This window comes from Pezoporus occidentalis, unplaced genomic scaffold, assembly GCF_034315485.1.
Source record: "Pezoporus occidentalis ecotype Australia unplaced genomic scaffold, CSIRO_AGI_Poc_V1 ctg141, whole genome shotgun sequence".
Taxonomy (NCBI): Eukaryota; Metazoa; Chordata; class Aves; order Psittaciformes; family Psittacidae; genus Pezoporus; species Pezoporus occidentalis.
Window position 1 is genome coordinate 1,584,351 of NW_026913220.1, and position 15,037 is coordinate 1,599,387.

General features: G+C 40.5%; 1 protein-coding gene and 1 long non-coding RNA gene across 8 annotated transcripts in view; one reads left to right on the plus strand and one right to left on the minus strand.

The window, feature by feature from the left end:
- Nucleotides 1–14,379, plus strand: part of SEMA4D (semaphorin 4D) — a 41,591-nt gene extending 27,212 nt beyond the window's left edge. For 4 of the 7 annotated variants that reach the window (XM_062609834.1, XM_062609836.1, XM_062609838.1 and 1 more), the window contains 2 exons: nucleotides 11,346–11,555; nucleotides 12,933–14,379. In XM_062609834.1, coding sequence (XP_062465818.1) covers nucleotides 11,346–11,555; nucleotides 12,933–13,099 — 377 coding nt within the window. In that variant the 3' untranslated portion in view covers nucleotides 13,100–14,379. The remainder of the gene's footprint in view (nucleotides 1–11,345; nucleotides 11,556–12,932) is intronic. The other 3 variants (XM_062609835.1, XM_062609837.1, XM_062609841.1) reach the window with 1 other exon arrangement.
- On the minus strand, nucleotides 12,292–13,117 carry LOC134159174 (uncharacterized). The gene is made up of 2 exons (XR_009963059.1): nucleotides 12,788–13,117; nucleotides 12,292–12,391 (listed from the first exon to the last, which is right to left on the minus strand). It is a non-coding gene; the product is annotated as an uncharacterized LOC134159174 (long non-coding RNA).
- Nucleotides 14,380–15,037: the final 658 nt, after the last annotated feature.

Sequence of the window (15,037 nt, forward strand, 5' to 3'; positions counted from 1 at the left end):
AGTACTTACAGTAACGACAACTTCCATTTTATGAAGAATATATTATCTGAAGTTCACAGGAGAGGGGCAAAGCTCTTTTCTGTATAGAAATTCAACATTTGTCTTTTAAGTTTTTGTTTACATAGTGGTTGCCTGTTCAAGCTAAGGGAGATTTAATGGACCTAAATTAGTCTTAAGATGTAGCCTTATTCCTGAAGAGACTATAGGTATTTATTTTTAAAATTATCATTGTTTTGTATTGTGTGTTAGTGTTACACAGAATCAGATCAAAAGTATAAATTATTTTTAGAGTAGGTCTTAACAAAGGCATGATTTGTATTTCCATGGATAAAAAGAACAACAGTGGGATGCAGGTTCTTTCACAGAATAGAAACACAGAATCATTTAGATTGGAAAAGACCTTTCAGCAATAATCTGTTCACTCTTTTTATGGACAATTCAGAAACTTTTTGTTGTCCACCATGAAAAAAAAAATGTAATAATAGCACAAAGGATTTAAACAGTTTGATCGTGCTTAATATCTGGAATTTATTCTAAAATTGCTTTTTTCGTCCAGCAACGTCCATTTCAACATGATACCTGTGCTGCTTTTAAAAAAATTGGCAGTAATTGTAATTTGCCTTCACAGTGAACTTAAGCAATAAGGAGCAGTGTCCTAAAGTCAGCTTGTAGAATTTACTCCTGAGGAGATATGGACAAAGACTGGAAGAAACAGGAATCGGGCACCCAAGAGGTGCAGGGATGACAGAGGCAGGGACAAGAAAAGCCAGCAGCAGAGGCATTTCTGACCACTCTCAGAGAGTGGGAAAGGACTGGGCTTTGTGGTATGAGTGAGGGGCTGACTCCCTTTGGGAAATAGGACATTTGGCTACTACATCACACCCTTGCCCAGAACTGCAGCTTTATTCTCATCATTTAAAACAAACAACCACCAAAAAACACCCAACCAACCAACCAAAAATATCCAACAAACAGGCAAACGAACAAGCAACAACAAATGCAAACCAGCAGCTTACCTGACTGATGCAGACCTTTTGCTTCATCTTTCTGGGACCTGCACGTGAAGATGCATAAACCTATCCTGGATGGGGTGGCTTAGCAAATACTTCTGCTAGGAAGCCCTGTGCTTGGGTTTACTTGGATTCCATTAGAGCCTGTTGATATTTCTTTATATAAACATAACTGTAATGAAACTTCATTTCACTCAGCTATGCACATAAGGTAAAATGTGTTTGCAAGGAGCAGAAGGGTTAAACAAGACTGGCAGAGTGTTAAATGTTGTACCTGGTCTTCTGTGTAAATGATAGGTACCAGCAAGTGTTATGATGCAAGTACAGATTGCCACATCATCCAGTCAAAAACCTGAGGTTTATTTTCAGTCAAGTTTCTAACATTTTTATGGGAATTGCTGAATCTTTTCTTTTTTTTTTTTCCTTTTAATTGTACATATCTGTTTCAAGTTGTCTGGAAACTGAGCAGGAGTTGGTGAGTTCTCTTACTTGTCTGTTACTCATCCCACACGTTTTAACCTGAAAGGTGCCTAAGGGTAATACTTTACAAGCTTGTAACAGTCTCATTTCAACAACATTAAGTTAAAGTGGATACAGCACAAAGAGCCACATGCACACTTATTTTCTTCTGTGAAATTAAGTTTTTCAGGAATGGAATACTCCTGCCTTTCCTGAAAAGGAGGGAACACAGCTCCCTTCACAAACTGCACCTCCCCCCCCGATTCTCTCTGCTCCTCTGAAGAGTCTCGCGTCTGCACAGTTCTCCAAAGACCTCACGCTGCCAAGCCTTAGGTCTCATATCTGCTTTCTCCAACACTGTAGAACTTTAAACTTTTTAAAGGCATTTGAGAGAGACTACAAATGAATTTAACAAAATACTACACCATTTGTTGCTAGAGAGCGGCAGTGAGTTGATGCTGTATATACCTGCTGTATAATTTCTCTGGTGTGCTCTGTTGAATTCAGGTACAGTTGAAACAGGCTTTTTCATAGCAGTTTTGGATCCACTTACAGATGTTCTACTGACACCTCGCCCAGCTGTAGAGTAGTATTTTCTTGACCTTAACTTCACAGACAAGTGATGAAGTACTAGAATATCCTGAGTGTGCTGAGCAACAATTTAAATACATTTATAATCAGAAATAGTGCAAAATGTTACGCTTTATTTGTATTTTTGGCCTCAGATTCGAAAGCTCTCAAGCATCCAAGATTTGGATGGTGTCAAGAAGTCTAATCTCCCCCTTTAGCTCCTCTGAAGCTGGAGTTTTTCCATAATGGTTTCTTAACTTTTCAGTCTCATTAAAATAACCTGGGAGTGTAAACCCCATGTAAAGGTTCTGCAAACTCAGCAATATACTTTAAAGGAGTTATTATTTCATGGAGATATTGAGATGAGTATCTGGTTAACTCCTGCATACAATGCCTGTTCCCCATGGCCATGGTATTTTAAAGGGAGTGCAAGACAGCTTCCCACATCCACATGGGAAAAGATCCGTAACTGATAAGAATGAGATTCACAAGTGATTAACTGCAGTTTTTCTGTCTTTGGTGAAGCTTGAAGTTGCACTGAAAGGTGTGGGGGGGGGGGGTGTAGAGATATGGTGCCCTTCACAAAGTGCTGCTACAGACTGGATAAAGTTCTAGACAAAGTCCATCTAGTGTGAGTCCAGAACAGACCTTGCGACCCTGTTGGCCGAGGGTTGGCTGTACTGTTGTCATGCAGTGCTGTGCAGCATGGGTCTGGGCAACGGGGCTCAATCCCTGTGCCCCAGGGTGTGCCCAGTCTGCCCCAGGAGGAGGAGCAGCAGCTCATGTCAGAGGCTGACTTGCCCATGGAAATGAGTAAACCTTCCCTCTGGAAGTGGCTCTCTAAGTCATCTTGGGGTGAGGCTTCCTAGATCAGTCGCGTCGCCTGTGATGCGCTGGGGTGATCTGATTGCCTGACCTGGCACAAAGCATTCAGAACTCAGGAGAGGTGTGGAGGTGCGCAGCACCCAGAGCAGAGGGAGCCTGTGGAGGAAGGGGCTTTGTGCTGGACAGCAACATGTTTTTCTAAGACTACAAATTACAGTTTTTTTAGTTGCAGTGTGTCAGTATCTTAAAATGGAGTTTACTGCAGTTGTCACTTTGTTCTACTCTTACAAGAACACAAATAGCATTTCCCATGGACACACACATCTTGTGTCAGAACCAGTTGCAGTTTTCCAGTGTTGGGGCTTTTGTTGTTGTTGTTGTTGTTTGTATTTGGTTTTTTGGTAGTTTTCGTGAACTGCTGTATCAAATATTCCCCAGAACATCTCTTCATGTCTTCATCAGTGTTTCTTAGTAGTTATACCGTGGACAGATGTATCATTAGTTTTTGATACCTGAAAATGGTTTAACTGGTAGCTTAGAAAGGAAAAGCTCTGCATTTCCCAGAACAATTAAACCTTCTGCACAAATACTTTAAAACTTTCTTTTCTTTTTTTCTTTTAAGTGTGCAGTGTACCTGTATTTACATGGTGATGCTTTGTTGAAACAATAGCCTTGAATTTGATCTCTGTGGTTGCTTAGTAATCTGTGGTTGGTTTGTCTTTATCCTCAACCAGGAATGCTAAATTTGTACCTTTTAAACAGTCCTGTATCGCGCTTTATGGATTACATTCTCCTCAGACCTTTGGTGTTCTATTGCATGCTGTCTGTGTATGACTTAGTTTCAGCATCTTCTACAGTAATCTCACAGCAGTGGTCAGCTTTTAATTCTGTAGTTTTGTACCACTTCTTTCAGTGATTTCTGCACTGACTGTTTGTCACTTACAGGCATCTCAGAGTAAAACCATTCCTTTGTGCAGATCTGTGTCATGCCACCTGGTTTTTATTTTTTGAGATGCATCTAGAATATGCATCCTCTAAAAGATGCATCTCAAATAATAAATCTCAAGAAGCTGAAAAACTAATATTGTTCCTTTAATATATTAACAGAAAAGGGCTTAGAAGTTGTGACATAAAATTATAAAATGACATAAATATTGCAGACCATAATACACAGACATTAGAAGTATCTTTCTTGTTACTTTAGATTGCAGTATCTCAGTGCTCCAGTTATCTTACTAAGACATTGGCACTTTTCTTTACAGTCACCAGGGTCTGCTGTGGCTCTCTTACATGCAAAACTGGCAGCATTAAGCACCTTTGTGTTGGTGTTACCAGGGCTCTGATGGTTTCTCCACTGGAGATTCTGTAGCACAACTGGAAGTTAACGTCTGTGGGGACTAGAGGATGCATCCTAAAATTCTGTCATAACAGCAGATTTTGGATAATTCCTGTGGAAATTTCTCTTGCTGTGCACTTTCAACTCTAAAGGTTGGAGTCAGGCAAAGAAATATGTGGAAAGGAACACACACCCCTCTTTTAATGTTTTCTTGTAAGGACTAGAATAAGCTCAGTTGGGGAAACCTCCCCTTGTTTGACTTACATTTGTAAATGCTTAAAACATAACGAAACATTAGAATATCTTTCTCCCCGTGAGGAAGTTGTGTCCAGTTAGGAGTTGTAGTTATGGTCTGCAAGTATTATCGGTGCGTGATGTGCTTAAAACATTCCAAACTGCACTGTGTGCTGTAATGTATTCCCCCCTATACCAGTATGTGAGTGTTCTTGCACACTCATTGGTAGATTCTATCGACAGCATCATGTGTCAGTGGGTTTAGGTAAATTAAGACCACCACATAGTTTTAAAAGGGTCTGATTGGTATCTGCAGTTTCAACAACCCATCCTTATAAGAACATAATTTGCCAGAAAGTCTCTTGAGACTGAGGAATACACCAGGTGCCCCTATGGAGGGGTACCTCTGTGAAGCAGCAGCTCTGCTCCTTAGTTGATCAACTGAGCTCTTCAGCTTACTTTTGGAATTGGGTGCTGCATGGGCCATTTGCAGAGATGACCTGGTCACAAAACAGGCACTGTTCACCATTTCAATTTAATATACACATGATTATGGGGGGAAGGCAAGAAAAAAATGTACTGCAGAATCTGTGGCAGCTTCTATGGTTTGACTAGGTATATATAAAAGGAGAAGTTTGCTTCACACTGAAGGCTTGGAGGTCCAGATGTAATTTCTAACGACTTTTGGCTTATGTGTTGTTTCAGGAGAGATTCACTTTGGTGTGTTATCTGCTCCCGTGTACCATTTGCTTACAAGACCTTTACCTGACCTCCCAGCTAAGTCTTTCTTCTTTAGAAATGCAACATAGTTAAAACTGTTTTTCTCCTTACTAATATGCAGCTGTCATTCAGTGATGTCTCAGCCAGTCCTGCCTAGTGAGATGTGGTGGAGTTGGTTGGGTGTCAAGAGTCTCTGGAGCAGAACCACAAATCCATGTGCTCTTCCTCAAAACTTCTTGTTACCCAAGCAGCCCAGTTGCAAACCACCTACCTGTACAGTTAATTTTCCTGTCTTTCTGGAGAGAGCTACAACCTGTAGGCTTGTGATAACTAATCCCTCTGTGTGATGGCTGATAAAACTGGGTACTGGTTTGGAACAGAGCTGTCTCCTCTTTTTTAACTACTTCAGCAGCAGGTGCTTACCAGAGTGTCGTGGCTTAAGCCCAGCCGGTAACTCAGAACCACGCAGCTGCTCGCTCACTCTCCCCCTTTTTCCTCCGCCAGCTCCTGGAGGGATGTGGAGGAGAATCGAAAGACTGTAACTCCCACAGGTTGAGATAAAAACAGTCCAGTAACTAAGGTATAACACAAATCACTGCTGCTACCACCAATAATAATGATAAGAGAAATAATAAGAGAATACAACTGCTCACCACCCACTGACTGATAGCCAGCCTGACCAGAACAGTGATCTCACCCTTCCAGGTAACTGCCCCCAGTTTATATACTGGGCATGATGTGCTGTGGTATGGAATACCTCTTTTGCTAGTTTGGGTCAGGTGTCCTGTCTCCGCTTCCTTCTGGCTTCCCCTCCTCCCTGGCAGAGCATGAGGCTCACAAAGTCCTTGGTCAGAGTAAACATTACTGAGCTGCAACAAAAAACATTGGTGTTATCAGTGCTGTTCCCAGGCTGAAAGTCAAAAACACAGCACTGCACCAGCTACTGAGAAGGAGAAAAATGATTACTGCTGCTGCTGAACCCAGGACACAGAGGTGCTTCAACATGTCATTGTTCCCTCTGTGGAGATGCAAATCTTATTTCCAGTTCTTCTTCACCTAGATCTATCCGGTGAACAATGAAGCAAAAGCCATAGCTTTTGCCCTCTGGAGAGCAGCAGTGATTTCTAGGGAGCATGTTACTCCCTCAAATACATTCTTCAATTCTTCAAATGACATAGTAGGTGTGTTAGCTGATAGGAGCCAAAATCAGTGAGCAAGCTCAAACTGTAACCTGTTTTTTTTTCTGCCAGTCCTAATTCTAGATGCTATTGCTTCTTTTAACTATTCTATAAAGACAGTTATCTGGGTTCATGCTGCAAACCCTTTTTTGGGCCCACTCAGAGAATATCTGAATAAATGCTGTTCATCACAGGGAGCGTGGACAGTTATGGATCACATTTTCATCTCACAGCCAGGAGCCATTTTCCCAACCTGCTTTTGCATTGCACCCTGAGAAGGCAGATGCGGTGTCCTACCTCTATCTCCATGCACTGTGCCTCATATCCTCTGGTGACAGGCAGCTTCCCCCAGCTTCTGTGATTCGCAGGAAACACTTCCTGCCTTTAATCTGCCTTGATAAGGCCACAACAGCTTGTGGTGGTATTACACCAATAGGTTAGTAACTGACAAAAGCACCAGGTTTTTGAAGGAGCATGTCATGGGTTCCTCAGTATGAAATATTTGGTGTTTGAAGTAATATTCTTTGTTAGCAATTCAGAGAGGTCCGTCTTCCTGGGATTTTCCTTTTTCATTGCTGTCAACCTATTCCTAGTTTGTTTTCTAAGAAGTATTGCCCTTATTTAAGAAAACCAAACCAACCAACCCCAAAATCCCCAGTGACGAGATGCAGCCTACCAACCTTGTACACTGTTCTCAGAAAACTGCTGTGATGTTTGTCTAATTTAAAGATTCTTTCCCCTCTTTTCCAATCTGTTTCCCTCTTGATGGCTTCATGTACTATTTATCTATTATTCTGCTAGCATGTCAGCAGCAGTGGCTGACTCCTACAACTTAAAACGGTGACCAGCCTTAAATCTAACTTTCAGCCCTCTGTGGAGCAGTGCTGGTGGCTGTTTTCCATGTTAATGATTGACTGACTTTCTGTGCCAACTCTGATCTCCGATTTAAAATAATCTTCCTGCACCCAGATTATAGTGTCTGTTTAAAACTTAATCCCTGCTCTGGATGACAGCTTTCCTGTATGATCTTGGGTTTCTGACATCTTGGATGTTTAGTTCAGTAGCATTTGGTACAAGCCAAAGCTGCAAGTTAGATAGCAAGCATTAAATCCAGGCATCCCTTTTTTAAGATTAACCTTATTATTTTTTATCTGCTGTGCGTTTTGAGCTTTGGAAGGGGTTTTGGTGTGTACTGCGGGAATAAACCTGAACTTCCTGTCACTGAGGACAGCCTCTGGTAGCAGTTCTGTGTCTAGATCAGAGGAATTTGTGTGGACATCTTGTTACCCTGCCAGGATTCCTCTGTGGGATACCTGTCGGTTATCTTCACTGGATTTCAGTTTGCTGTCAGGTTTCAGAGATTAGTTTTGCTGGGGAAAGCTTTAAGAGGTTTAGGCTTGCTGACTGCTCCTGCTTTTTTTCACCCGACTTACCTCCCTCTATCTTGAAGTGTTTCTCTGAATAACTTACAGGGAAGCCTTGTTTTAATGTCACCCTCCAAGAATCATGTTGATGAGGTGAAACTGTGTGCTAAGCCAACAGCAATGGGATAGTGCTTTTGAGTGTTTCATGGTACAGCTTCATTGGGTGGCTCTTGAAATGCCTATACAGTTCTGCAAGTTGCAGCATTCGGCAGGAGCTGGCTTGGCCAGTACTCCTTCTTGCTCCCCCACCCCAGGTTTATGTCAGTGATCTCTACTTAATCCATAATCTCTTCCTTTCAAATTAGTATCTCCAAGCTTTCTTGCAAGCCATATGTCTATTAGGATTTGATGTGCACATGGCAAATGCTTAATTTGGTACTGTTTATCAGGGCACACCAGCTCTGAATCTGTGGCTGTTCCCTTAAAATTCTTTGTATCTGGTGTTACTTATTATTTTAACCTTAAGATCAAGTTTGCACCAATAATTCAGTGAATGCAGTTAGACTGTGGATAAAAGTTTACAAGCAGCTGCAGTGGTTCAGGTTTCTGATGCTATCTATGGCTGCTGAGGTTTCTCCTTGTGGAAAATCTTGTGGCAGAATAATCTGGCTATTAAATGCATGGTTTGTGCAAACCTGCCTGACCTGATGTAGGTCAGAGAACCTATTCTGCCAGCAGAAACTACCCATACAGTACCTGGGCAGTATCATTTCACTCCAAGTGCTGAAAGCAGAGGTAGAGAAAATGAAATCTATCCAGAAAAGCAGCAAACATTTTCACAGACACTGGAAATCACAAAGGGCTCATGCAGAGAAAAGGGGTAGTTCAGACAATGCATCAAGGCTTTTTCATTTTTGTTTGATAACTGTTAATCTTTCCCCTTCTAAAATCGTTAATGTGCAAGTTGATAATTAATACTGTATTTCTGAGATTGAAGCAATGTTTTCAAAACTGTTTATAACATTTCACTGTTGCTTAAACATAGCTATGTACATATCTGAACAGATGTGCTGTTTAATTCTCTGCTTGAATGTACTGTTTTAATATGACCTTTTTCAATCTTTCAAGCATTCTTAAAATGGATGGCAAAGTAAGTAGATCAATTATGTTAGAAGTATTTTAAAGTTTGCACTAGGCATGTAATTAATTGGTACCACTGCTGTAGAGTATATGTTCATATTTATTCCTTAATCTTCAAAAAAATACTTCTCTTATTACATCCGAGTCTGAATTTATCTCTCTGGAGTTGTAGGAAATACTTGCATTTAACAGCTGTGATTCAGAGCTTTTGCAGATAAGATCTGTTGCCTAAATAATAAGGTTTCCATTGCCTAATCCTGAAGAGAAAGTTGAAGTAGAGAAAGTAGTAGCACAGTGCCTGAAACCAGAAATATGATCAGTAAAACCCCTGACTAGTGCTTGAACTTCGATTTTGCTGTTAACTAACTGGTATCATACATTAGATGGGGATGAGTGTATCTGTGGGGATTTCCACAAAGAAAAGAAAGGGAGGGTAAAATTGCCAAATTCTGAAGTTGCTGACCTGAAGCAACACAGCTTGCAGAATTTTCCGCACTGGGAAATGGTTGGATTTTAGTCCTTTACTGAAATGCGTGTCTAAGCACAGCCTTTGACAGATTTCTGGAACAACTGTGATCTTTAGCACCAGCAAACAGAGCAGCTTCTCTGGTGTGAACAGTAATACTTGAAGGCAGCTTAGGAATCCTGAGTCCCACACAGAACATGCCTCTTCCTCACATGGTCCCAAACCAGCATTTTTTCAAGTTGGTGGATTTAGGTAATGGTCCTGTTCCCATGTCTCATGCAAATAAATTCTGTGAATTTATCGCTTTACTCAAGCACCTGGCTTTTAGCTTTGCAGTGCTAGAGCAGTAACTCTTCTGAGCTTGGAAAAGTTCATCCCTGTGGCTTGTGCCATATCTGGCATTCCCTCCTTTTATTGATCTTCACTGTGTTCAAGTTGGTCTTAACTTCTCCAAGCCCGCTTGCCCTCTGCAAATACTATTGCTTCATTTTATTTCTGCATGAATGCTGTGACAGACTGTGGCATCTTTTAGAAATTATAATCCAGACTGTTTTTTGAATGTAGGTTTCTGCTCTTCAAGACCTTTTCGTTGTTTTCTTTCTGCTGTGCCTGTATTTACTATTCTTCTGCTTTGTCCAAACTCCAACTTCAGCACTTGTTTACTGAAATAATTTGTCCTTGGTTCCAGACTTCCCATGATTTTTACATGTGACCCATCTACTATTAATTGTACAACAAGTAGAGTCACCCACAGACCTCTATATTTTCATAATGAGTGTGTGCCAGGCTGTTTTCAGTTCAGCATATGCTCGCCATCTCCACTTTGTCAGTGCTGTTGCCAGTCCCTCGAGATTCTGCCATTTCCCTCCCTCTTTCCTTCAGAGATAAACTCTGTGCTAGGCTTTCACTTGATGAGGTTCTCTCTCATTCAGCCTTACTATCACTACTAACTTATGTCTCCATATTTGTAGTATATTAGTTTTATTTCCAAATGACTTAAGAATTTAACACAATATTCTGAGGAAGTGCCAGATGTAAAGAATACTTGTTTAATATCTGAATTTAATTAGTTCTCAGGGCACTAACCTAGAATCAGATCATCTAGAGAAAAATGACACATCAGTTTGCAATCTGAAATGCTCATAGTAGAAGCTGACCTAATAGGTTACCTGTTCTGTCAAGACATACTTGCAAAAATAGTTTTTCTTTTTACACCAAATTTCTCTTTACATCTTCTCTTGCAAAGGCTAGCCTGGATCCTAGGTCCTGAGGGGGAAATAGGCATGTTTTTCATATCAGAATCACTCTGAATTCTAAGCTAGGCTCAGAGGTCTCCTTGCAAAGGAGAAGGCCTGGATACTGCCAAATACACTTCAGCCAACCTTGCTGGTTTTCTGGGAGCAGCTGTTCTGTCCTCTGGGCTACTGTCAATCTGTGACTCGGATTCAGTCTTCGCAGGTTAAGACTAATAACAGCAACAAAGATAAAAGATTGGATTGCTCTTTGTTGTTGATCCAAGCTTCTTCCAAGTTCTGTCTTGCCTACTTGCCTGCTGTGACTAATGGTCCTGTGCTTCTTCCAATTCTGCTTCTTTCATTATTAGTTCCAGCATCTTTGACACACAGAGCTCCTGAACTTTTTCCCCTCCTGGCCTTTATTTCAGATTTTGCAAGGCATGTCTTAGATGCTTTGTACCAGAAGCTAGCTGGATCAGCACTAGATTATGTGGCCTAGCTCCAGAGGAAATCGTACAGGCAGGTAGATGCTGCTGATGTTCATCATCTGCTTTATCATGTTTGTGGAGCACATTTTCCCTCATGGGAATCCAGATGGAATTTATAGACATGAACTCATTTACAACTTTGGCTTTAACATAAATTACCAATGCTAGCTCCATTTATCCCAATTTACTTAGAATTTAAGAAGCCTATGAAATATTACAAACAGCTATGCTTTTGAGCCTAATTTTGATGTCTTGAGGTTTTGTTTTCTTTTCAAAGACTTGTATTTTCTTATAAAATAAGCTGACTGACATTTTTACAGGTCCGGATGGCTCCTATTTTGTCTGGAAGAAGAACAGACAGACGATGAAAGCATGCATCACTGAGCAATCTCATATGCTGTTTGATGGCAGAGTGCATGTCCTGAGCTGGGTGAAAGATTCAATATCAGAAAATACAGAATACAAATGTTCATTCGTCTCAGAAGCTGGGAACGTAACATCAGAAGTGCTCATCACAGTGGAAGATAAAGGTAGGCTGGTTTTGAATGTAGTCAATGTTTGGCCTGACCCTGACATGAACAGAGCTCTGTAATTCTCACCCATAAAACGTGTATATCTGAAGATGGTAACTCTTACTTGACGTGTCTGCTTTAATTGTTTTTGAAAAGGTTTTAGAACCACCAAAATTCCTTCTACAAAGGACTGACCTGCCCATTAGCAGTTACGTTCTAGAAATGAAACTGCTGAACTAATGGACACAAATTAAGTCAGATTCTTTTTAACTATGTTAAAAACAGGCACTCTGGGGAGAAAGCAGAAAAACTTTGATGCCAAGGAAATCAGATGGCAAAGAGAAACCCCCAAATTGCAACCCAGGATGTTAAAAAAATCAGATTATCAGCAAACCACGTGCAGTTGGGTGAGGTCAGTTCCTACTGCTTGGTTTGGACACTACCAAGGCAGGAGGTCAGTGCTAACTTCAGCAGCTCTGCAAGATCTTCAGGTACCCACAACTGACCAGTGCAACTCGAGCAACATTAGCAACTAGCTTTCGAGAACTTATCCAGGCCTGAAGAAGGTCTGAACAGTGTTTAGAAAGACAGCAGGAGTGATGAAGTTAGCAGGGTAGGGTGAAGTTAAAAATAATTAGCTGGTTAGTGAACACAAACTTGTCAGGAACAGCTCTTCTTTTTTCAGTGATGGAGAAAAGCAGTAGGAGTTACACAGTTGTCTTGCCATCACTCCAGTTACTTTGAAGTCTGCCTCGGTAGCAGAATGAAGGTCATCTCAATGAAACAACTGTAAATGTAAAGCAGAGGGAGGCTTTCAATGTGCTCCAGAAGTACTGTATATTGATGCTTGTGTCCTGAAGGATAAACAGAAAATACTACATCTGTGTATGTTGCCACCAGTGTTACATTCTGCAAGAAAAACTGGCAGACAGAATCTGAATTAGAATTTTACCAAGATGTACCAAACAGCCCTTAAGTTCTCAGTGGATTTAAGAATAACTATATAACATTACCAAAAAAATGAAGAAACTACAAACTGCATGTGGACAGCTGCATCCTATTATTCTTCTCCCCAGGTGTGGTATGATCTAACTGCAGCATTCCTGAGCTGCCTGGATGGGACTAAACCCTAGCCTGCAGGTTGTAGGTTTTCAGATATTTTGGATTACAGGTAAAGGCACTGAATCTGTTTACTCTGGAGGTTATAAGGTTTGCTGCAGAGGGGAAGAGCCATGACCGTTTCTACAGACCTTACTTCCAAATATCATGAGAAGAGGTAGAACAAAACAAAGGACAAAATGGTGGCTTTCGTTCCTTCTTTCCCAGTCCTCCACATGAAGTATTACAACTGAACAGATACCATCCACTTACTTCATCCCCATGTACAATTCTCAGATAGTGCTGGTCAGGATGCATGGGCCAAAGAATTCCATACCTGGAGAAGTGCCATCACTGAACATGACAAGATGATGCGAAGCTGGAGGAAAACATGGGTAAGAATTTCCAGAAATTTCCCACGGTGCTTTCTACATGGCACACTACAGTCCCAATTTTATAGATAGTCTATGATGCTTCTATGTACTTATGTAACAGTGATCCGTGTTCCTGTACGTGTCAGCATTCTTTACCCTCTCAGAAGTAAAGTCTGCTTGATTTGTGACATCTATTACAGTTATGACAGCTTGCTCCTTCAGTCTACTAACCAGTCATTTATCCTTATCCTTCCTGGAACAGTTAAGTCTGTGTATATGGAAATACTAGCTTAATTTCAGCACACCTGTACACTAACTGGATTGCAGAGACTATTGGACTTCATAAACGGTACTGTCCATAAACATTGGCCTTCCTTTAAAGAACAATAGTCCAGAGCTAGCTTTTAGTATTTTTCACCAGCAGTTAGAACAGATCATAAACTGATAACCAAAGATTACTTCTGATACCTTGTGTTTGCTGCAGGTGGAACAGTTAGTACAGGCAACCCTTAAACCCTATGTTAACTTTCAAAGCAGTATTAACACATCATTCTGAACTTCTTTCTTCTTCAGGAGAGCTGCAACAAGAAAAACAGCCTCTAATGCACAAAGGAACAAACAAGCTAGGAGAAGTGTATGCAAGTTAAGCATAGCCAGCACTCTTTTAATATCACATCTTTCAAAGACTTATTTTGTAATGATGATACTAAAATGGCTATTCAGGAAGATCACCTGAAGCTTGAGGTTGGAGAGGGTATCTTTACTGCACCAAAGAATAACTAAGTTATGTGCCAGAAGAGGTGCCACTCATCCCATGCTGGAACTATCTTTGGTTTTCTGATGCCAGTTATTTCAACTTAATGAAGAACAAAAGTGGGCACAGTAAAAGTTGTGCTGCTCAAACAATATAATATGATGTATGGCTTCTGTTTTGAGTTCATTAAGCAAACCAGTTAATTTTGGGCTTAAGGATCTTGTCATATGATTTAGAGATTAATAATAAGATGTGGATCACCTTTATTTAAAAGCACTTTAACTTGGCTACTTACTTTCTTTGAATATGTTTACCCTTACACTCTTTTCCCCGTCTTTTGAACAGCAATCCTTTCAGGTGTCAGCAAATTAATTTGTTCTAACACATTTCTTCTGGTAATAAAGTTTCTGTACCAAATAAAGAAGTTCTGATTAATGCTCAAAATATAGAGATTACAGTGCACCCAAGTTAAAAATATTGAATGAGTACTAAGACTATTCCTAGTGAACAACTGCAGAATGAAAACGTGAGGGCCTACTTAATCCACAGTGGAACCGTTTTCCTGCACTGCTGTTTGATGTTCTTTCTGCATCTAATAAAGAAATGTCTAAGGCATTTTTCAAGTTTTCTGTCTTATCATCTCCACAGTGGTTTTCAGCAATCTGGAAACAAGTAAAATGCCATCTAAGAATCACTGTAGCTGGAGCCCAGGGAGACAGCTGCTCCTAGCAATAGCAGAAAGCATTATATTTCTCCCTAGATTATCCTATAACAGGCAATTAGGTTGTTTCCCACAATGAAGAAAATATTTTCCTCAGTTTAAGATTTTAACTGAATGATACCCTCTGCCCCCAATATCAGAGCACATACCAAACACATGCAGGGTGAAAATTTGTATACATGAACCATTTTCACTATTTTTTACATTGGTAATCATAAACTGATGCAGACTTCTGACAGCCTTCAGAGGGCATCTCTGCCCCACATTGTGTTTCTCTTCTGACATCTTTTATGGCTTAGGGATGACCATAAAAGATTTTTCTTGCAGTGTCCCTCCTTTTTTGTGTTCCATAGATTTCAAGCAGGCTAAAGTTTAGTTTGATTTAGGTAATGCTTTGTAAGACTGAGGTCAGATGAGCATGGCTGTACTCTGCCTTGTCTCTGCAGTGAAGTACTGCAAGCAGTAAAAATTTTGCTACACTCTTAAGAACAAGAAATAACTCCATGTGATTTTGAACAACCTGTTTCATTTCCAAAGTAACTTTTCATGCTCT